General features: G+C 37.4%; 1 protein-coding gene across 2 annotated transcripts in view; it reads left to right on the top strand.

Moving 5' to 3' along the window:
• Window positions 1-21,770, top strand: part of LOC113058743 (neutral amino acid transporter B(0)-like) — a 55,078-nt gene extending 33,308 nt beyond the window's left edge. The window contains exons 1-8 of one of the 2 annotated variants that reach the window (XM_026226924.1): window positions 9,812-10,524; window positions 16,454-16,496; window positions 16,593-16,655; window positions 16,811-16,977; window positions 17,097-17,330; window positions 17,614-17,808; window positions 17,878-18,012; window positions 19,199-21,770. In XM_026226924.1, coding sequence (XP_026082709.1) covers window positions 9,977-10,524; window positions 16,454-16,496; window positions 16,593-16,655; window positions 16,811-16,977; window positions 17,097-17,330; window positions 17,614-17,808; window positions 17,878-18,012; window positions 19,199-19,433 — 1,620 coding nt within the window. In that variant the 5' untranslated portion in view covers window positions 9,812-9,976 and the 3' untranslated portion in view covers window positions 19,434-21,770. Of the gene's footprint in view, window positions 1-9,811; window positions 10,525-16,453; window positions 16,497-16,592; window positions 16,656-16,810; window positions 16,978-17,096; window positions 17,331-17,613; window positions 17,809-17,877; window positions 18,013-19,198 lie in introns of those variants that run through there. The other variant, XM_026226926.1, reaches the window with a different exon arrangement.
• The last annotated feature ends 920 nt before the right edge of the window (window positions 21,771-22,690 follow it).

The following is a 22,690-nucleotide window of genomic DNA, read 5'->3' as shown; positions in this document are numbered from 1 at the left end:
ACACACACACACACACACACACACACACACACACACTGAATTCAGAAATTTTAAATAACTTTTTTTAACTTTAGAGCTAAATGATATGCCTTCATAGACACAAAAGATCTTATATTTTTTTGTATGTTTTCTGCTTAAAGTCAATATATATATATATATATATATATATATATATATATATATATATTCACATGTGACTTTAAACAGAAAACATACTGTATAACCTACAACAGAATTAGTAGGCATTATATACTGCTATTTTAAAACTAGCTAATGTCCATGTTACAGTGTAATTAAATAAGAACATGGATTAAATAAATGAGTAACATGAACTTAAGTAATTGTGTTAATTTGTAACATCTCTTCGAGGATTAATGTCTTACATCTCTAACCCCAGGGTTGTTATTTTCCATATAGTAATAAGCATAGTGTACTTTAACTCCAAACACTAGTTTATGTTGATGTGCGCTGGGGTGACTTCAGGACTACAGGGGCAAGTGAGGTCCATGGAAACAGGTCACCATGGTAACCGCTGGTAGTTATGGCAACCTGACTCTGCATGGGGGTGTGATGGAAGTGGCCTAACCAGGAGAGCTCGACTTGATGCAGCTCACAGGAGCACATATTACAGTGTCTGGGCTGATTTGAGTTCTGTATCAAATACAATGGATAACTCAATTATTCTATTGACTCAGTTGATCGTTTGAGTCTTAGACCTGAATGAGAGACTATTAGAATTATGCCCTTGAAAGAAATACAGCCCTAGTAATGCCCTAATAGAATCAAGAAACTATAATGTAAGATATTTTGTACTGTATTATTAAATGTATTTCAAGTTAAAGCAAAGGATGCAGCAGCTCAATTGAAGCTAAAGGTCATACAGTGTCACTTTATTGATCTGTTGTAGCTGTGAAGAGTGAAAGAGGGGGAGAGAAGGACATCGAATGCTCAGGAGTCTAGAAATGTGGAAAGGAATGGAATCTTGAGTGTAGTGGAATGTTCTGTGAGTTTGGGATTATAATAACTTTGGAATTTACCTATAGACGATCTTTTGATTAATGCTAACGGGGCCACGTACACACTGTAAAGTTTCAGGAGTGACAACCGCATTAAAATACTGGAGTGAAATATCTTAATTACAGTTTTGTGTGTGTACGGAACAGAATTCAACTCTCCAAATTGATTGACACTGTTTTAACAATAATGTTTTGCCATCTTGTACGTTTAGTATCCGCTATTCTGACATTAGTAACATTACAGTGACCAAAGACTCGTTATATTTGGTTTTTTGAACTAAACCACTGTTAAAAGAGCCATCGAGGTCATGAGGTCTATTAGCATAGCTGAATGGCCATATTTAGAACAACGTCTTTGCAAAGTTTTTTCCTACGCATAATTTGCCTTCCAAACCAATTGCAGATTAACCTAAACATTGCACTGAAAATATGAAGACCGGACATCAATGGGTAATGCTAAACATTGACCCATGCATTGATTCATATATACAATACATACCGTAATAGGTAAGGCTGCACATTGTTGTGTCACAAACAGCACTCATTAAGTAAATACAGTTCTGTAAATGGGTTTAATAGATATTGTGTCAGTTTTATGTGACCGATTAGGTCAGTCTAAGCTAGTCATTTGTCATTCACACTTAGGTCTATAGAGAATGAAGGACTGTGATCAGCGAAAGAGCTCATGGTGATTGGATCAGTCTTTGATCAATGGAATGCTGAAGTCCTCAAACCTGCCTTACACAAATGATGAGGCAGATCAATGCAGTTTCTGCATGGGGGTTAATGTATTTTAATGTTACCCCTTTCACCTCAAGAGGTAGCGTCGTTTATCAGTACAAGCATGTTTTGTTGTCCACAGAGCCTGATCTCACTGATGTTCACTACTATTTTATGTGTGCTGTGTGTGTCATTGACGTTTAACATCATGCAGCTGGTCTGCAGTCAGCTGAGTGGGTAATTACTGTACACATGACTATCAAAACACGCCGTTTAAAGCAGTTACATACTTTACTTTTAAACACTAAAAGTTCTGGTATCATTTGCAATAGATATAAGATGGCTTCAATTGCGAAAAAGTTATATTTTGCCATCTCATTGTGAAATAGTCCGAGGTGACTCAACTCAATTTTTTTTAGTAAAAAGCTGGTCAGCCTTTCTTTAAAGATAATTTTTAAAAAACACCATCTAATTCAAACAAACTTGTTTTGACGGAAGTTCAGACAACGGGTCAGAAGTTCAGTATGTAGACAACTGTACTTTGTATTATAACAAATCCACATTGGCTTAACTCAAAAATCGTTTAATTACCAGGGTGTTGATGGTTGCAGATCAACTCTTGGGCACATTTTTTTGTTTCTTCCCATCATGTCAACACATGACCAGACTTAAAGTTATGAGTTATTTGTTCTGGTTGAAATTTTAAGTCATTATTGCATTAAACAGCCTCAAACGTGTATAATCTCTGTTTTTGTACTTCCTCCATGTAGTTCAGTCAAATTTGAATAGAGTTTATCTAACATAATGGAGTGTATTATTATTTTTAAAACGTCACATAAAATTGTGTTTTAAGGCCAATTCACACTCTATTGGCAGATGCCAAAAATCGGCAACAGACACGTTCGTCTGGTTTTGTCTGATCAGTGTTTTACCCCTGGCTGTCACTTGTTTTTGCCAACTGAACATGTTGAATTGATGTTTGTTGGGTCTTGGGATGTCTGAGAAAGTGACTCTTTATTCTGTAGTTTGTCGACATTGGTCTGTGTCTGTTGCTTTGATGTGAATTGGGCTTTATTAAACTTAAAACATCCTAACCATAAGATAATAATAAGTAGATGTGGCAGAGTTACAAAGCTCAGACTGGACAGTAACTTTTTTTAAGCAATTTATTTGCAATGTAAAAGGAATAGTTGCAGAATGCCATTTACTCTACATAATATAATTGGATGCTGTGTGTTTAAAAGTCTGTTTTGAATATAGTGATGTGTTATTGATAATTTAGAGCTGCGGCAGATGTGTTTTCATGTTTTCAACTTAAATGCCATTCTGTTCTTCACACAAAGTTAACATATTACTTATGAATAATATTTTTGATTTAAAAAAAAAAAGGAAATCACATTATTGCAATTTAGTCAATGTAATGCAATATCTTTCTCCGAGTCATGAGATGGATTTAGATTCTCCATATTCATTTGTTCAGTCCAAAAGGAGCGTTTACAGGGATGGCTTGCCTTTACATGCTCCTAGATGGTGGAACTGTATTTTCTGTTACATTCCTCCCACTTTTTTTGTTCGCTATGAAAAAGAAAAAATCCTAAACTATTCTGTACAAGTATATTGAAAAATGAGTTCATGTTACTGATGGAGAAATGCTGGGGCATGAAAAGGTGGGTGTATTTTTCTCAGCCAATCATCATGTGGCTCCTTTAGACACACCATAAACATAGAACTGTATGTTCCCGACTGCTTTTCACAAAACTGCAAACCTTTGCAGAAGTCTGTCTAAGAACACTGTTCTGCTATCTCTGATGTCATGAGAAACACTCGGAGCCAGAATCTTCCTCCATATGAGATACAGTAATTGTGCATTATGAACATTAAATGTAAAAGTGACCTCCAGAAAGAATGCAGACATTTCAAATACATTAAAATATTGAATGTTACTGCATTAGACACACATGGTCATGTGGTGACAAAAGCTCTAGCATCGTTTGTTTGCAGATGCCACATGGTTTGATAAATCAACAACATTCCTTCATGCATGTTTAATACAGTTGCAAGGAATTTTAAATAACCCCACACAACAATGCACACAAATGTGCATTCGTCATAGTCTTACATGAGTGTGTGGATAATATTTACCTACAAATGAGAAAAATGTGAACGGTATATAAATGATATGTCTTTGTGATTTCCTGTGCCTGATATTAACCCTGTTTAGAGGGAGGTCATGCTTACACACACACACAGAGAGAGAGAGAGAGAGACACACACTCTACACGGGTGGTTCTCAAGTGGCTTTCTTATAAACTCAGATTTGACATTTTCTGTCTTAGTAGTTGAGTAAAGTAAATAAAAGTAAATTTGTACCAAATTACAATAGAGCTTGTTTTGTCCTTATAATGACATAAAATAAGCTATTTATTCTACTATCACAGCTTTGCACGATTATGTTATTAGTTGCATGAAAAAAAAAATAGTGTGTCCCTCATCAGGTAATTTATCCTAATTTATCCTAACAGCCAGCAGTGGAACTGTGAAAGCGGGAAGAAGGAGGAGATAAGTAGGTGTATAAAACATACGGTTAGAGCCAAAGGCTATTCTTATCAGCAGCAGGTTGAGACAGTGGCACCTGTGTGGGATAATGATGGGCCATATACTAATCAACATGTCTTATCAAAGGTTTTGTGCAGCATATATAAAATAGTATTTTATTATATACATCCATTTTCTAATTTTACTTAAATTTCATTTAGTTGTTTGTTATTCATTATAAGCCAGCCAAACAGTCTATAGTTGCAAAGTTTTCTAAACATGTGAATTTATAATGGACTTTACACTTTGGTCAGTAATAAAAAACTAGCAGAGAAATGAACAACTACAAGGATGTACTCATATCTGTTTATTGATAACAGATTCGTCATGTTAAGATGTTGAAGCGGTTGCTTCTCTGCATATGTCAGCTTTTCTAAAGTTACGAAGCATGAACCAGACGAAAACAGGAAAAAAACAAACCCAAACGTTAACAGATTTGTTAAAACCCCTGGCACATGCATGCTGCCTAAACGGTGACTTTAGAAGATGGTCTATAATGACTAGACACATGTGATAGGCATGAAAATAACTAAACAAATCATGCAATGTTTCTTTTTTTCTCCCACCCCTCAGGTTTTTGTTATTATTAAAAATCTCTTGTAATACAGTTAAGTAAAAAAATAAAAAGTTACTTGTAATACAGTGCCCAAGTTTTAGTAAGCTCTTTTTGTAACTTGACAGTCTTTGTTCACCATTCACTTTCATTGTATGGAAAAGAGCAGCATGAACATTCTGCTAAACATCTTGTTTTGTGTTCCACAGAAATGCTGCACTGTTCCTTTAAATCGTACCATTTCGGCAAACATACAGTTTTAATTTTAGACATATATTCAGCTGGTGTAATGTAGAAGTAAAGAGCATACTTAGGCCGAAGGAGAAGGGAGGGAGTCGGGTTACAGGGTGTAAATTTGTCGGCCATTAGGTAGGCGTGCTGTGCAAGCGTGGCTCAGGCGAGATTAAACCGGATTTAGGGGACTGCAGCACCTCTCATGTGGATAATTTCCCATAAGAAGCTGCCCTTCAGACATGTGTCGAAATCAGCATTATATCTGACTGCTTTATTAATTGATTTCACAAAGATGTGTAAGAACCTGTGAAGAATAATTATAGGATTCATTCCTACAAAAAAAAAAAAAAAAAAAAGAATTATCCTTGAAACCCGTTTGACCTTAATAATGCACGGTTCACTCTTTTTCATGCTAAATGCAGATATCTGCAAAGAAAGATCTCCCTAGTCAAAATTAGATTAGAGATATCTAATTAAACTGCAGATCTCTTTAAATGAGTTTTGACTGGGAAAAATTCCAGTTCAAGATTTAAGTTTTGCTTAAAAATAAAATTCACTAGCTACTCTAATAATTTGACTAGTAGCATACTTTCAGATATCTAATAATATATTTTGGATATCTTTTGAAAAATTATTAATTACATATATATTACATTTGATTATGACTTGTCAGACACGAGTTAGAGATGTCCTGAATTAGGCTATGACTTTTACTGGTGCTAATTCAGTCAGATATAGCTCTAGTTTAATTATCACTAGTAAAATTGTAATTTGAGATATCTCTAATTAGAATTATGCCTCGAACAGAATCAATAATAGATATATTTAATTACAATTTCCACCAGTCAAAACTCATTTGTAAATATTAGAAAACATTTTCCAATGAAAGTCAAATGCTTAAATGGCTTGCCACAATAACTAGTCATAATAGCATTGCAAATATCTTAACTCCAATCACGATGAGTCAAAATTGCAGAATAGATATCTGGAACTGGACTATCTGTACTAGTCATAATTTACTTCTGGAGTATTTAATGCTAAAGGGCTTACCATTGTCTCCTGTCTAGTTCTTCGGATAAAACGCCCACAAAGAGAAACTGGGTCACAGGAGCACATGGGGAGCAAATAAAATATAACAACACAGTTGTTGGGTTGACAGTTTAAGGTTTATGGTATTGTATTGTCATGATGAATGGTCGAAAGGTCAAATGTAAATTGATTGGTTGTATAAAAAATAAAAAAAACATGATTCAAAACTGATGATTCATTCATACACAAATCATTTATGTTTGGATTTTATTAACCTGTAAACTGTCGGTCCCACTTTTTGAGCATAGACGTAAAAATTACATTTCCAACTTAAACTGTTATAAATTTTGAATCCTTGGGAGTTATAAAGATTAAATAACAAAAACGTTATGGAAGTTTAAGTTAATGAAAATATAAAATAGAACAACTTAAATATTTATATAAAATATATATTTTACAAAACATGTTTTACTCTAAAACTTCTAGAAAATCAAAACCAAAATACTGAACAAGTTATGTTCCAAATTTGAGGTTGATATCTCAAAAAATGAGCCTTTAGTGAGATTTTGTTTGGGCTTAGTACCAAGCTTTTCCACTAGATGACCATCAAACCCCATTAGTAACCATTTGAGGCCCCTTCATTTCCATAAATGGTTCGAGTGACCTGATTCCTGAAACATGTTTTTTCCATACTTTTCTCAATATTTATGAAGTAGACATTACAATCAGAAGTATTAAAGGTCAGTATGGCAGTATCTGATTTCAATTCAGCCTCAAAAAACACATAAAAGACATTCAACGAGAACCCTGGACTTGCATTATAGTTCATAATGCACCAAAAAAGGATCATCTATTGTTTTTTCTATATATTCAAAACACTTTTAAACCTTTTTTTTTTCTAAAAAAAAAAAAAAAAGAAAAGAAAAAAACAATACAGTTGATGTTATCTTTTGAACACTCTCCATGAAAATGTATAAATATTTTTTACTGATTTCATCTATGCATCACTATTTCAAAGTAAAGGTCAGAACACACTCTCTGACTCTGATTAGTACTCTTCTTGTATATTAATAAATTACAGTTGCTCTGTAAAATATTTCAAATGATATATAGTTTGTCAAGATTACTTTAGGTTCAGACTAATTACTGTTTAATACATGTAATGGCAAGTGGGCCCACGACATTTAACAGGTTAAATTGGCCTAATACATAATAATAATAATAATAATAATAATAATATATTCACAGAAATCTCAGCTGCTTGGTTGTTTATATATTATGAACAATTGTCAGAGTGCAAACTATCATCAACTGTAATCTTTCTAACTGCAACTAATGCATGACGATGTGATAAAAATATGTCTTAATTTTTTTGTAAAGTGGCTTTGAAACAATGTGCAATGTGCAAAGTGCAGAAAGGAGAGCAGGGGAAGATGTTTTCCCTATTCACAATGACCAAGCACGCCTTACTTGCCATGATTCAGCAGTTTTATTCATCTGTGTGCCATTAAATCTCGCCACATGTCTGTTTCGGCTGTCTGTCTCCGAGGAAGAAAAGCATAGCTGAATGGATCTGTAGCATGACCTGACAAGAACATTTCCAACACTTATTTCTGTAACAAGCTGCATTCCATCATTTCAATGCAGACGATTAGAAATAATAGCTTGGATATCCATTGATTCAGCTCGGTAAAGGTGCCTCAGCATTTTCCATTGTCTGCCGTCAGAAGAACTCCACCCAGAGGACTCTTTGCATTTAAACTATTCTTTTGAGATGCTTTTATCCAAAACGCACAGTACATTCAAGTACTGCAATGCCACCATACCAAATTTCATTTCAGAACCACTTTCTATTTATAATTACGTGCCGTTTGGGAATCTCAACCACATTCGCCACATGCTATATTCACATATTCTTATATAAGCCACTTCTTGCACTGTTGTTTTCTTGCTATCTTGTACTTTTCTGAACAATGCTGTCTCTGTGCGAACATTATACAGAGGCCGAAGCGAACCAGAAGAAGGATGCCAGGTCTGCAAGATAAACAGTGTCTGGTTTCTCCGCTGATGCCATCCGCTGGTGCTTTACTTCACAATCTCTGTGCCTGGGCTTGCTTTCCCATGACATGGAAACCTACGGCATTGTATCGAGCTTTCTCCTTTTCCATGTTGTGAAAGGTCATGTGACTCTCAGATCATTTTACCCTGTTCGCTTTGTTTTGCTAGCACTGTGACAGTTCTTAGACAGGAAAAGGATGGCTACATGACGGGCATCGAGGCACCTTGCTTTAGATAAAGAATACAAGTTTCGATGAATCCATGTCTATGGTTCCCATTAGTTTTGAAATCTAAACAAATAAGGACCGCCCATGAAAATGACACTGCAGTAGTAAAATGACTCAGCAGCATTCAAAGCAGTGACAATAAAATGAGACAGCAGTAATATATAAAAGCCTTACATTTTGATAAAACGTTTATGAAAAAAACATCCTTTGAGAGAACTTTGACAGAATGTTCTGAGGACGTTCACCTGCAGTGCAACATCTGGGAATCTTACTCCGAGTTATGGGTCCCACACGGAGCAGGTTATTGTAGAAGGTCAAACAGGGAGCCAAGCGGGGCAGTGGTGTTTATTCAAGGGCATCGAGGTCGTGGCGTGTGTGACACACACTGAAGAGAGAGCAAACCCTCTGTTTTGAGAAGGGAGGCCTTCGCTTCGGAAGATCCGCACATCATCCTCTCTCGCCGTGTGGCTTTCTGGCACTCAAATCTCTCTCTCAGACCAGCACACAATATCTGTGGAATGTCGCGCTTCTGCGAAATACGGTTCACACGGTCCAATACAGAAAAGATGAACCTTATATAAGCAGACCCTTAGCTTCCAAAAAGGGACCCCTGATGAGTGCACTAGCACTGTTTATATAGTGTAGACTGCTCTTATTAACATGCAAGCTCTTCCCATAAAGCATCGCAATGAAAAAATGTTAAAAGAAAATGAGGGGTTTTGTTTATTAAAGATAATCTAACCCGGGCTCCATGGATGGACCTCAACCTTTAGCGAATTTGATTAAAGAAGTGAGGACAGGAACAATTGAGCAGATTTCTGCTACCAAAGAGATATTGTCATTTTTAATGCTCTGCGAACATATTTCTTGGCAAAGCAGCACGCCTGGGAGGTTGGGTATTCATTTTTGGGACACGGGGCAAAGACTGAATTTGGGTTAGCATACTAGCTTATGAAGATGAGGCAGAAATAGTAGCTACAGTACGCCAGTTTTCAGCCAGTATCCACGTAGCCAAGGTGGTTTAAGGTCACCCATCAGAGAAACGCAGGTGTAATTCATCACACGCTCCTCTAATGTTTCACAACCACAACGTGTTGCAATACTTTTAGTTTTGACCAGTATATCTATTGTTTTATCACTTCAAACCTAACACGCGCGCGCGTGTAGCCTAATAACAATCGAACGCTTTGGAGGGTCGACAGCTAATAAAAACATAGTTCTTGTTTTTTTTTAGCTTGTTTACCTGGTCACATAACAGCTTTTAGTCATTGGTCTGTTTTTTTATTATTAATAATTTTATTTTTATTTTGTATTAGTCAGAAGGAGGCAGATTCCCGAAAGTCAATGGAGTGCGTTGGATTGTTTCTTCCCCTATGGTGGGCGTGGTTTCAGTTTATGACGCGTCACTCTAGCTCTAAAGCCAGTGTAAAGTCCACATAAGTCATTTCCACGCTGCCAGCACATGAGGAGAGGACACAGACAATCAGATCACACCAAAGCCCACTAAACTTTTTACACTGACTCTCCAATCTTCAGACAGCACAATGGCAGAAGAAAAGATTTCTATAGAAGATGTAAAGACGTCCAACGGTGAAGCGCACCTGGACGACCCGACCCTCGCCAACGGCCTGGGTGATCACCAGAGGAGCGCGCCGGAGACCACCGGGCAGAAGCTGAAGCGCTTCGTGATGGCCAATCTGCTGGTCATCCTAACGGTGACGGCGGTCATCGTCGGCGTGTTCATCGGGCTCGGCGTGAGAAGCGCCGGCTTGAGCCGCACACAGATCCTTTACTTCGGGTTCCCCGGCGAGCTCCTCATCCGCCTGCTCAAGATGATCATCATCCCTCTGGTGGTCTGCAGTCTGGTGTCAGGGGCGGCCAGCCTTGACCCCAAAGCCCTGGGCAAGCTGGGCGGCTGGGCGATGCTCTTCTTTCTCGTGACCACTCTGCTCTCTTCCACCATCGGCGTTATTATGGCGTTCATCATAAAGCCTGGCTCCAGTGACGGGAAAAAACTATCCCAACTCACCCAGGATGACAGCGGCGTTCCCGAAGCCAAAGAAGTCATGGATTCGTTTTTAGATTTGATAAGGTGAGTCAATGCTGGGTGGACCTTTGATGTTACGCCAGCGGACACGTGGATGCACATTTCGCGCTTGCGTTTAACAATTAGGCTACTATTATAATCGAAGCGTGAAATTGACATGTGAACTAGCCTACAGCAATGTACAGTGAATGCCAGCCTAGCGTTCAGCTTTGCCAAACAGGAAGAGGAAAGGAACCTAAAAGGCTACATATTTAACATTATGTAACCAGTTGCACGAAAAGCTACACAAACTGAATCGGAACGGTCTCCGATATGTGTAGCCTACTCTGAAAGTCATTACTACTTAGGAATTATTTAAGTAGGCTATGCTATGTTTTAATAATCTGTTCTCTATCCAACGCTTAGTATTGTTACATCGATGGTTGTAATGTTAAACTCATTCAGCAGTATACTGTAAACGCGCGCTTGAGTTGCATCAGCTGCGCGTCGCGTTTGACGCAATTAATCCGCTCTCAAGAGGATGCAGCTTTATGGTCAGTTGTAGGAATGTAACACACCTACCCAGTCTTTTCTGAGTATGTGGTTTCCTTGACTCGAGGAAGTAAATGCCGAAGTTGAGTTTTAGCGGTATGTGTCTGACTGGGGCTTGTAGTAGGCTAATTCAAATAGGCCTCAGTAGAAATTGTTTAGGACGTGGTCATTCATTATTTCAGCAGAGCAGAGAGCCCTTGTATTCTGTAGGGAAACCTAAATCATACACTTTATGTGGGACGTTTTAGGGTTTGGTCCATGTTATGGTGTAAAGCGGTCAAATTTCATGAACAGAATGATGCGAAGAGAACATTCTGTTCTCATTTACCTTCAAGAGGAACAACAGCCAAAGGCATTCAGTTAACAACATTCTCATATTCACATACGAATACTAATACATCCAAAATGCAAATATTTACACTGACACAATTTAGGGTGACCCGACCCAAGAGAAACAGGGTTTTCTTGTTTATGGTGGCCTGTCCTTGAAAATGTCATTTGGCCCAAAAGTGAAAAAAAAATGAAATGTGCCATTGACTAAATTTGCTAACACACAATCACGTAGAGTAACTTCAATTCATATTTCAGCTTTTTTTTTATGTGAGAGTTATTAATAGACAGTAATATTTGAAGATTCAATGAAGTGGTTTTCACTTCATAAATGCGACGTTTTTTTCCGATCTTTAAATTTGTAGCAATTGATTACAGTTTCAAGACCAATAAAGGAATAATGGTTGATTAATTGTTGGGGTTTTCAGTTGCTAACAGTCCTGTATTCATTTTCATGTGACAAAAGGATCTAAATAGCCAAAGCCTGTTTTATAATGGCATTGAGATCACAGTTTAATTACTCATTCCACCGAAGTTAGGTTTCTGCTAAAGGTCTGTTGTGGTTTTTTCCCTTCCTGGTGTCACAGCTATTTTAGTTTCCATGTGCTTCCTTGTTTCATACTTTATAACCAGTTTCTCAAAATATACAATTCACCAGATTTCAGCAGTAACGTATCATTTAAAAGAACAGTTTTAGCCATAATTAGAATCCTAAATTAAAGCCAAAATGAAACATTTGTAATGGTTTTTCTTTGGCTGTGTGTCCAGGTGAAGTCAATGAGCGGCATATGCCTGCCACATTAGGGTAACATGCACGTGCAAACACATGCGGACATGCACAACAGAAGCAGGGTTAATTAGGCAGCTGATGTGGCTTGTGTCATCCATCAAAGGGGCTTTCTCTGGGACTAAAATCCTGCTAGGACTACTGTGGAGCCCTGCTGATTTCACACTCTGACAAGCATGCAATTGGATGGTCTTTCTATAGAAAGTCTACAAACAGGTTCTGGCACGTTTGCTTGACTGTAAAGATGTTTTGTTAACACACATTAGGCCAGATTTTTCGGTTTCTGCGAGGGTAAACTTGGCTCATCTGTTGTCTGTAGTTGGGTTGCCTTATCAGGTTCAGTGCGACAGAAATACCCCTGACAACAACAACATTTGTGGAACAAGCCCTCCTTTCCCCCGATTACACAAAAATATAGTTTATCTTAAAGGGATAGTTCACCCAAAAATCTAAATTAAGTTATTAATAACTCACTCTCATGTCGTTCCAAACCAGTCTTTGGAACACAGTTTAAGATATTTTAGATTAAGTCTGAGAGCTCTCAGTCCCTCCATTGAAGCTGTGTGTACGGTCTACTGTCCATGTCCAGAAAGGTCCATTGTCTTCTCTTCCGTGTCTGTTGTGAGAGAGTTCAAAACAAAGCAGTTTGTGATATCCGGTTCGCGAACGAATCATTCGATGTAACCGGATCTTTTTGAACCAGTTCACCAAATCGAACTGAATTGTTTTAAACGGTTCGCATCACTAATACGCATTAATGACAGTAAATGATTTCTAGATAAACTTCCTTTTATGCAGTAACATTGCACAGTGCATGTGAAACTCACAATTTCCCCATCATGGCCTTTTTTTGTGTAAACTTTGTGAAAGTTTATTTTAGACGGGGCAAAGTCAGAGTGTAGGGACATTTTACCTGTCAATAGTTACCTTTAATATGTCAACAAACACTGAACTTAAGATAAATCTTTGACGAAAGCTTTGATAAGTTGTGTGGAGTGCCACGTTTCGAAGAGGTCCTGTTTGGCGTGTCTCACTGTTTACACGCCTACGTAGAAGGCAGGAGCATCCATCGCACCTTAAAGCCATTCTTGGAATGGACTGAGTCATGGAATTGTCGTTGTGTGGTATTAGTAGTAGTGAATTCTAGATAAAGTGCTCGGCCCAACCAGCTCACTGGATGTGAATGTGACTCTTTGAAAACCAGTGACAGCATTTGAGTGCGTCAATTAAATATTTCAACAGGATGAACAGGTTTTACTAATGTTGCTATGCTGGTTTTGCGTGTATCTCCAGTTATAACTGCTTGATATTTAGACTAGTGGTGGTCATAGATAAAAAAAAAATTTATCTGGATTAATCTCACTGTAATCTTGAAATTAATCTAGATTAAAATGGCTCATTTGAATTCTGCCGAAGGCATTCAGAATATGTGTGCTACCCAAATAAAATATTGACTAAAAGTAAGTCTTTGAGAACGGGTTTCTCAAGACAGGTGGTGCATTAGACCAGGGCCTCATCTCCTGTTTCCAAAATGCATCACAAACTGCTTGAGAAAGTGGTAAACTAATTCCATATTGCACAAGGTGCAAACAACCTTATGCTTGTTACACACATACTCCTTCTGCAGTACGTATGCGTTTCGTATTTTTTTTTTACGCACCCATGTTAACAGATTCCAGCGTTCACGCGGTTGCTGTCCGTCAGTGCGTTCCAGTAGCAGTGCATCTGCAGCAGTGCAGTGATCGTTCACATACCTAGTAGTGGACTGCAAATGCGTCCTGTGTGAAAACACAATGAGTATGAGTCCGTGCTGCTTCAGCACCACATACGTGTAACGCACACGGACTGCATACGCACTGCAGACGGAGTATGTGTAAAACAGGCGTGTGTCTTGTCGAGGTTTCCATTGGGAAGCTTCTTTTAAAAAAAAAAAATCCCTGTAGCAAACCCGGCGACATCTTAGCTGCATCCATGTTATCACGTCACGTTTGATGTGGTAATTTCACAGTAGGCATACACACAGAAGACTCGTTCTCGCCCCCTACAGATTTGGCTAGGTATACATCCGTGATAAAATATCAAGGTGAAATTAATCATAGCTTGCTTAGTATAGACCCAGCTCCCAAACAAACTTTGAGAATAGATTAACGGCGATTATATATTTTTTTTTATCGCCCGATAAGAGTCTCACGTTAACGCAGCACGTTAACGCCGATAATGGCCCAACACTAGTTAAGACGAAGTAAATTTGAGAAGGGAATGACCACTGGCCTGAATTTTAAGTTGTTCTTCCCTTGTTTTTCCAGTCTCGTCTTGCTCCGGTGGCACAATTTTATGAGATTTTAATGTGTATCCTTACACATCACAGACTTCTCTAGATGTAGGGCCCTATGATTTCCATGATGCAGTGGACGCGTCTTCAGTCTTCAATTTCGAAATTCAGTTTAACACAGAATTAGGGCTGGGCGATATATCTAACAATATGATCATGCGCATCTAGTCAGTAAATCTGGTTCCTTGATTACCGCTAAATCGCCATCACCTGCTTTCGAATGGAGCGGCATTTAATAGACGGAGCCGATGATCACTGACAAGCTAAGCAATATCGCATTCTTATCGCGCATTCATCAAAGGTGATAATGAACACGATAATGCTTAATTTATCATTAGATATATCGCCCAGCCCTACATGGAATGTAACAAAATTTGTTAAATTTTCAATGAATTGATAAAAAGTAGTTCATTACACTTGAATCAAATCACAATATAGACTAGTATCTGTAACTATTAAGCAGCAAAAGCCGATTTAAATGTGAATCCTGCATTTTCTACTTCTCTCTGTTAATGAATGGTGCAGACGCATGGTTTAGTTAAGGCCTACTACACACATCTCGAAGCGTGTGTGACGCTCGCTGTGTTTTCAGTGTCTGCCGTCTCTCTAAATGAGGACGGAAACACATGTACAACATCTCCAGAACTGCTCTGAGAGTCACTTCATGAGCATTTGGCCGTTTAATTTGAGTAACACTAGCGTCATATCAGAACGGTAAAGGTATTCACAGTAACCTGTCAAAATAAAAGTCCGGTTTAATCTGAAGTCTATTTTTTCAGTAGAATGTACATAGCTTACTACTACTACTGCTGCTAAAATGAAACAAACATTTTTTTTTTCCTAAAGGAATAATTATTAAACATTTCTTCTTCAGATCTGAATTTTAATTTAATGTTTTTTTTTTTTTTTTATACACCACAGAGAATTTCCGAGTGGAAAACATTTTAAGAAAACATTTAATAAAGCATGTTGTTTTATGCATTCAAATAATTAGACATGCTAAAACAGAATTTGGTAACAATAATATTTCAGAGGGCCCTAGACAAAATATTTGTTAAACTTTTAATAAATTGATGTGAAAAAAAGTTTTTTTATTTTAAATTTTTTTTATTAATACTATTTTAATTTAACTATTAAAAAGGAGTCTAGAAAAATTTAAACAGAAAAAAAAATCCATATAGATGTTCGCGGGAATGATGGCTCCCTATGGGCATGTTCAGAATCTGGCCTGTGATGGTGCTTTTTAGAAATGTATCATGCACAAGTGGTTATGTGATTTTACTTGGAAAAAGGGTGACACACAGGTTTCATGCTTCCTGATTTTTTTTTAATGCACACCATATTAAGGTCAGGGATGCTGGAATATTCCTGAGTAAATATCTGTGTATGATATTAATCCTCATGTCCAGTCTCCAGGCAGGTCCTAGTGCCCACCTCCACTGAAGGGAATGGGGTTATATGAGAGGTAATGTGTGGAACTGGGATTAGGCGAGGGTTTTAATCAGACTAAATTCTCCAAGTTATTTCCACATGAGGCATCTCATGAGGCCAGGCTGTTCAGGAATTGCTAGTATAGGATGAATCTGTGTGAGGGGTAGAATTGATCTGGAGAGTGTTTGCCAAACCCCCATTGATCTACAGTATTTCAGTTCTGATGCAAATGCTTTGAATCTCTATACATCCGAAATTTAAAAGTGTACACTATTTGACAGTGTGTGAGCACATGCGTACAAACACACTAGTAGAGTTTCATCCTTGTCCTCTGTCTTCACTATTTCTGTCCAGGAGTTAAAATAAAAATGTCTGTGAGTTGTAAGTGTCTTTGACCAGCTAACACATGTATTTTTGCTGAGTCTCTGGTATTTGTTGTTGTCCCTAACTTCTGAAGTGAACTTTTTGAGTTTTGTTTGATGTAACGGGCAATTCATATCATATCTGATTTTAGAGTATATCATATACAGTGTTTATAACTCCTGCCTTTCTTTGTCTTTCAGAAATATTTTCCCATCTAACCTGGTATCAGCTGCCTTTCAGTCGGTGAGTTTAACAGGCTTTGGTTTTTGCGCTTTTGGTTGTGTTTTCTATGTGACGTGCGATTATTAGATGATTCTGAACATCTCTTCTCCTTCACAGTATGCCACTGGTTACAAGTTTGTAAAGAATGACACCAACTCGACCAACTTCTCTTTGGAAAAGGTACATTGTCTCGAAATATATATATTTTATGAATAAATATCTAATATAAATGTATATTTTTTATGTTTTTACAATTCTTTTTTTTAAGATTTATAAAAAAAATATATTACAGTTTATTATTACAGTATAATAATATTCTCATTCTTTGTGTTTAGGTTCCAGTTGGCTCCGAGGTGGATGGCATGAACATCCTGGGTCTCATTGTCTTTGCTATGGTATTTGGTGTGGCCTTGAGGAAACTTGGGGAGGAAGGAGAGATCCTTATCAAGTTCTTCAACTCTTTCAATGAGGCCACCATGGTGTTGGTCTCCTGGATCATGTGGTAAGGGAACATCACGTGCTTTTCCCAGTGTTTTTTTTTTCAAATGTTTGAATTGCGGTGTCCTATGTATTCGTCCCTTCACTTTCCTGACACAATATCTCATGTTTTTCTGTCTGTAGGTATGCACCACTGGGTATTATGTTCCTGGTTGCTGCTAAGATTGTAGAAATGGAGGATGTTGGCTTGCTGTTCGCCAGCCTGGGGAAGTACATCGCCTGCTGCGTCATTGGCCATGCCATCCACGGTCTTCTTGTCCTTCCACTCATTTACTTTGTGATTACAAGGAAGAACCCATACACGTTCTTGCTGGGGTTGGTCACCGCTTTGGCGACTGCCTTTGGAACGTCCTCCAGGTAAATGAATAAGAAGCTTCTCCATTGGTGTCTGTGGTTCCATGAAGAACATTTAATATCCATGGAACCTTTCCATTGCACAAAAGGTTCCTTATAGTGGAACTGTTCACTGAAAAGTTCTTCTTTGTACAGGTGTAAAAACACAATTTTGTATAAGTAATGGCTGGTTTAAAACCTAGTATTTACATCAGTTTTTTTTTACTGAATTTTACAAATGCACAAGTTTACTGAATTTTACAAATGCACAATTAAGCAGGAAATAACCATCTGATTTTCTGATCAGCTCTGCCACATTGCCGCTCATGATGAAATGTGTGGAGGAGAACAACGGTGTGTCCAAGCACATCAGCCGCTTCATCCTGCCCATCGGAGCGACCGTCAACATGGACGGAGCCGCCTGCTTCCAGTGTGTAGCCGCGGTGTTCATCGCTCAGCTTAACGGGATCCCGCTGGACTTCGTCCAGGTCATCACCATCCTGTGAGTTCAATGAATGTCTTTCAGCCATACTCTTCTGTCGACTTTGACTGACTTTGCATCTGGTTGTAGTGTGACTGCGACGGCGTCTAGCGTGGGAGCTGCTGGGATCCCTGCTGGAGGGGTGCTGACGCTGGCCATCATTTTGGAGTCAGTAGGCCTGCCCACCAACGATCTGTCCCTCATCCTGGCTGTGGACTGGCTTGTGTGAGTATCTGGCTTAGATGTTTTTGTGGGTAAAGACAAAGATGGTGAAGCTTTAGTATGGATATCTGGGAGGGAGAAGAAAAAGTCTCATATATATACAGTACAGACCAAAAGTTTGGAAACATTACTATTTTTTATGTTTTTGAAAGACGTTTCTTCTACTCATCAAGCCTGCATTTGTTTGATCAAAAATACAGAAAAAACAGTCATATTGTGAAATATTATTACAATTTAAAATAATAGTTTTCTATTTGAATATACTTAAAAAAAAAAAATTATTCCTGTGTTGCAAAGCTGAATTTTCAGCATCATTACTCCAGCCTTCAGTGTCACATGTAACATCAGTCGATCACATGATCATTTAGAAATCATTCTAATATTCAGATTTATTATGAGTGTTGGAAACAGTTCTGCTGTCTAATATATTTGATGAATAAAAGGTTAAAAAGAACTGCATTTATTAAAAAAAAAACAAAATCTAATAATATATATTCTAATAATATATTTTCTTTACTATCACCTTTTATCAATTTAACACATCCTTGCTGAATAAAAGTATTGATTTTATTTAAAAAAAAGAAAGAAAAAAAACTGACCCCAAATTACTGACAAGTAGTGTATATTGTTATTACAAAATATTTATATTTTAAAAACGTAGCTTCTTTATTATTATTATTATTATTATTTTTTTTTTTTTTTTTTACTTTTTATTCATCAAAGTATCCTAAAAAAGTATCACATGTTCTGAAAAAATATTAAGCAGCAGAACTGTTTCCAACTTTGATAATGAATCATCATGTTAGAATGATTTCTAAAGGATCATGTGATAATGATCCTAAAAATTCAGCTTTGCATCACAGAAATAAATGTAAAAACAATTATTTTAAATTGTAATAATATATCAGCATATTACACTTTTTTTTTTCTGTATTTTTGATCAAACAAATGCAGGCTTGATGAGTAGAAGAAACTTCTTTCAAAAACATTAAAAATAGTAATGTTTCCAAACTTTTGGTCTGTACTGTATATGTATGTATGTATGTATGTATGTATGTATGTATGTGTGTGTAAAATTGTGTTAATAAACAGCTTTTTTATTTTTTATAAACCTTGTATTTATTTCTTGTCCTCATTATGTTTTTGTATAGTGAAGATCATTTTTTCTTTTCTGTCTTATTTCTTTTAGCGATCGCACTTGCACTGTCATCAATGTTGAAGGTGACGCCTACGGAGCAGGTCTTCTGCAGTATTTCGTGGATCGCACTTCCAGTAAAGAGGGGGCGGAGCTAAATAAGGTGCGCGTGGAGGAAGAAGACCCCGCCTCCAGGCCAGAAATTTCTCCACTCATCGAAAAACGGGGAAGCCTTGAATTGGAAGAAGTCGCTGGACCTAAACCCAGTGAAGAGGAGTCCGTTATGTAGACTTGCACACTATTTCAACAAACTTTCCTTTTGACCTGTCTGATCTCAATAAATCAACCTCTGCATCTACGCAGTGACCATTGGAGAGAGAGAGACTAAGACAGGAGAAAGACTACATCATTTTGACCCTCCTCCATGCCCTGCTCTTTAAGAAAGGAGTCTTCCAAAACCTATGCACATTTAGATGGAAAAATACTTGAACAATTATTTATTAGATGCTGGTCAGACATTTTGGATTTTCTCTTTATATTCTTCGTTTGCTTTACCCCCTTTTTTAAAAGAAAACCCCAGTCTGGCATTTTAAAATCTGTATTATTATGATCACACATGCCCTCGTGGTTCTGATTACGTGCTGTATTTCTTTCAGTGTCTCCTAATAAGCCAAAGCATCTGCCGAATCTTTCGAACACACCAAATACTTTTTAAGGATGGTTTTATGGTCCGTTATCCTGAAATACCTCATTCACGCTGATTCCCTTTATGCCACCTGTGGCTCCTCAGATGTAGGTCCATCTAACAGGTGTTAAACCTTCACTAAACTCTTTCTGCTAGAGGAGCCAACAGAATGGTGTAGAAAGGCTGACTGACAGTTAAGAGACGACATCTTACAGTCTGCATCTTTGTCTTTATGCAGTCACTATCACCGTTCACGGCGGGCTCTTCGGGGGCAAGTTGCACCCTAAGGTCAGACAGGATAATATATGGGTCTCATGCAAAGTAAGCCTCGTCTTAAAGTCTGCAGGTTTGAGAGATCTCTATGCAGTGTTTGATACGCAAGTAAACAGATCCGTTTCTGAAGAAAGCCATAGAGTGTGACTGGAACTAAGGTTTTGTATTTAAGGTCGAATAAGTCGAAGCAGCTTCCTTGTGTAGAAACATGTTAGATGTGTTGAAATGTTTGGTTTCTTTTTCTCCCCCGCCCCCTTTTTTTTTTTTTTTTTTTTTTTTTTTTACAGGTACTTTTTGTCAGCTTAAATTGTGTACAGAAAAAAGCCCGTTCACGTAAAATATGCAGAAATGAAGTATTCAGTTTTGTTTGCTTTTTAAAAGCATACTTCTGAGATCTTGTCAATATTTTTTTATGTGTTTTTTTTTTTTTTATTATTCTATTTATATTGCAGAAGAGCACAAATATAAAAAGCCTGACATTTTGTGAAGGTAGTTAAAGCTGAAGTAGGTAACTTTGGTAAAAATGTATTTGTGAAACCTGTCCTGACAGTAGAATATGAGACAGATAATCCGTGAAAAAATCAAGCTCCTCTGGCTCCTCCCAGTGGTCCTATTGCCATTTGCAGAAATTCATCCGCTCCTGGTAAGAAACAACCAATCAGAGCTGCGGTCCGTAACTTTGTTTGTGTTCAAAATTGACAAAATGTATATAATAAGTGAGTACACCATGAATCCATTTTCCAAACCGTGTTTTTAGCTTGTCCTGAATCACTAGGGTGCACCTATAATAAGTGTTTATATTCGGACTATTTTAGATTGCTTCGGGGATACCGCGGCGGAGTAACCCAGTACCTTTGTGATTCTTCATAGACATAAACAGAGAGAAGTAGTTCTGGCTACAATGTCCTTCCGCAAGACGCAAGCAGTTCTGTTTATTAACCGCTAGAGCGTCACAAGTTACCGACTGCAGCTTTAACTTCATGGGAAGAAATCAGGCATACAATTATTTAAAGACCATTTAACGGTGAATGTTTGTTAACTGTAATCAGTAGTTGTACTGGATAGCTAATTCAGTTTTCTTTTTCTTTATATATAACCTAAACACACCAGCTGAAGGAAAGTATCAGGTGACAGGGTGAGAGGCATTTGCCGTTGTACTGTTTGTTGACCAAATATTTGTCACAGAAAGAAGTCGACATAATAGTCCATTTTTGTAGACATTGGTTTGACTCACAGTTGATCAGTAAGCGGTTAAATCCGACCAAAGAAACATTTCTCATTCTTTATATTAATGTTGCTGTATATCTCTTTAAATGGGTTTGGTTAATGTAATCTGTAATATTAACAGTCGCTCATCGCTGTTGTGTTCTGTTAGTGCTCAAGGTGTATTTCAAATCACGTGTTTTTTTTTTTTTTTTTTTTTTTTTTTTCAAATCTCACACATGTTGTGACATCACTCCTTTAAAAGCCAGTATTGTAAAGGCTTCTCATTCCAGATGGCGGTAGTGTAGCTGCTCTGCTGTCACGGCTGTGTCTGTGTGCGAGTTTAATGGGTGGTTGTGTCATAAATGGCTGCGTGATGTCATCAGTGGAGCCAGAGAATACTGTCAAGAGAACCAGTGAATGTACTCCACACCCAAAGCACAATAAAGTCTTTATTTAAATAAATCAGCTGTGATGTTCTCTTTCTTAACAGTTAAAGTCGCTAAAATTAGCTATGCATTGGGTCCCAGAGTCAAACTGGACCACTTATTTGGTTTTTATATTTCTTGTCTATAACATGTTCATTTTACAGCCCTCTGGTTCATTGGTTAATCGTGGTGTTTTGTGGTTGGATATTTTGTATAGGCCTAGTGCCGACTTCCTACATAGCCGTGTTGGTTTCACATCATGTGTCACGCTTTATTCAACTCAAATAGAAATGTGACTCGAATTAAGTCAACGAGTTCAGTTATTTGGAAAGAAGCCGTTTAATAAACAAGATTATTGCAACATACAGCCCTTTAGTGTGATACAAGACTACTTCGTTTCACAAGATATCAGGTGAATTATCTCCGTTTGGTTTATTCAGAATGGGTTGTCAAATCTTGAAGACCTAGAATGTGTTGCTGTAAACACGAGCGATTTTTTTAAGGGAGGCTTTGAAGATTTGTCCAGTAATGATACTGTGCAAACTATGTAGGATATGAGTAACCAAGCCCAGCATGAAGACTTAATGTCCTATTGCGCCACCTTGTGGTCTGTATACCATTTTACTATAACATTTACAGCGAAAACTTCAAAAGTAATTCCGTGCGATGGTTAATTTCCAGACGTTTTTAAATACACTGACATGTTAAGAAACACTTTTGTTTGTGTTATGATGTTTGTTAAATATTTGGTGGCCATGAGGTATTTACATAACGAACATTACAAAGTATATTTCTGAAACACCAAGACAAAAAAAAAAAGAAAAGTTGAGTTACATTCAAACTAAAATAAGGTCAGACAGTCTGACAGTATATATATAAAAAAAAAAAAAAACTAAATTATTATCATGCAACATGGTGCAAATATCACATGTGCATAAAACTGTAGCCTTTCAATGG

This window comes from Carassius auratus, chromosome 40, assembly GCF_003368295.1.
Source record: "Carassius auratus strain Wakin chromosome 40, ASM336829v1, whole genome shotgun sequence".
Lineage (NCBI taxonomy): Eukaryota > Metazoa > Chordata > Actinopteri > Cypriniformes > Cyprinidae > Carassius > Carassius auratus.
This window is presented reverse-complemented; position numbering and strand designations above follow the sequence as displayed.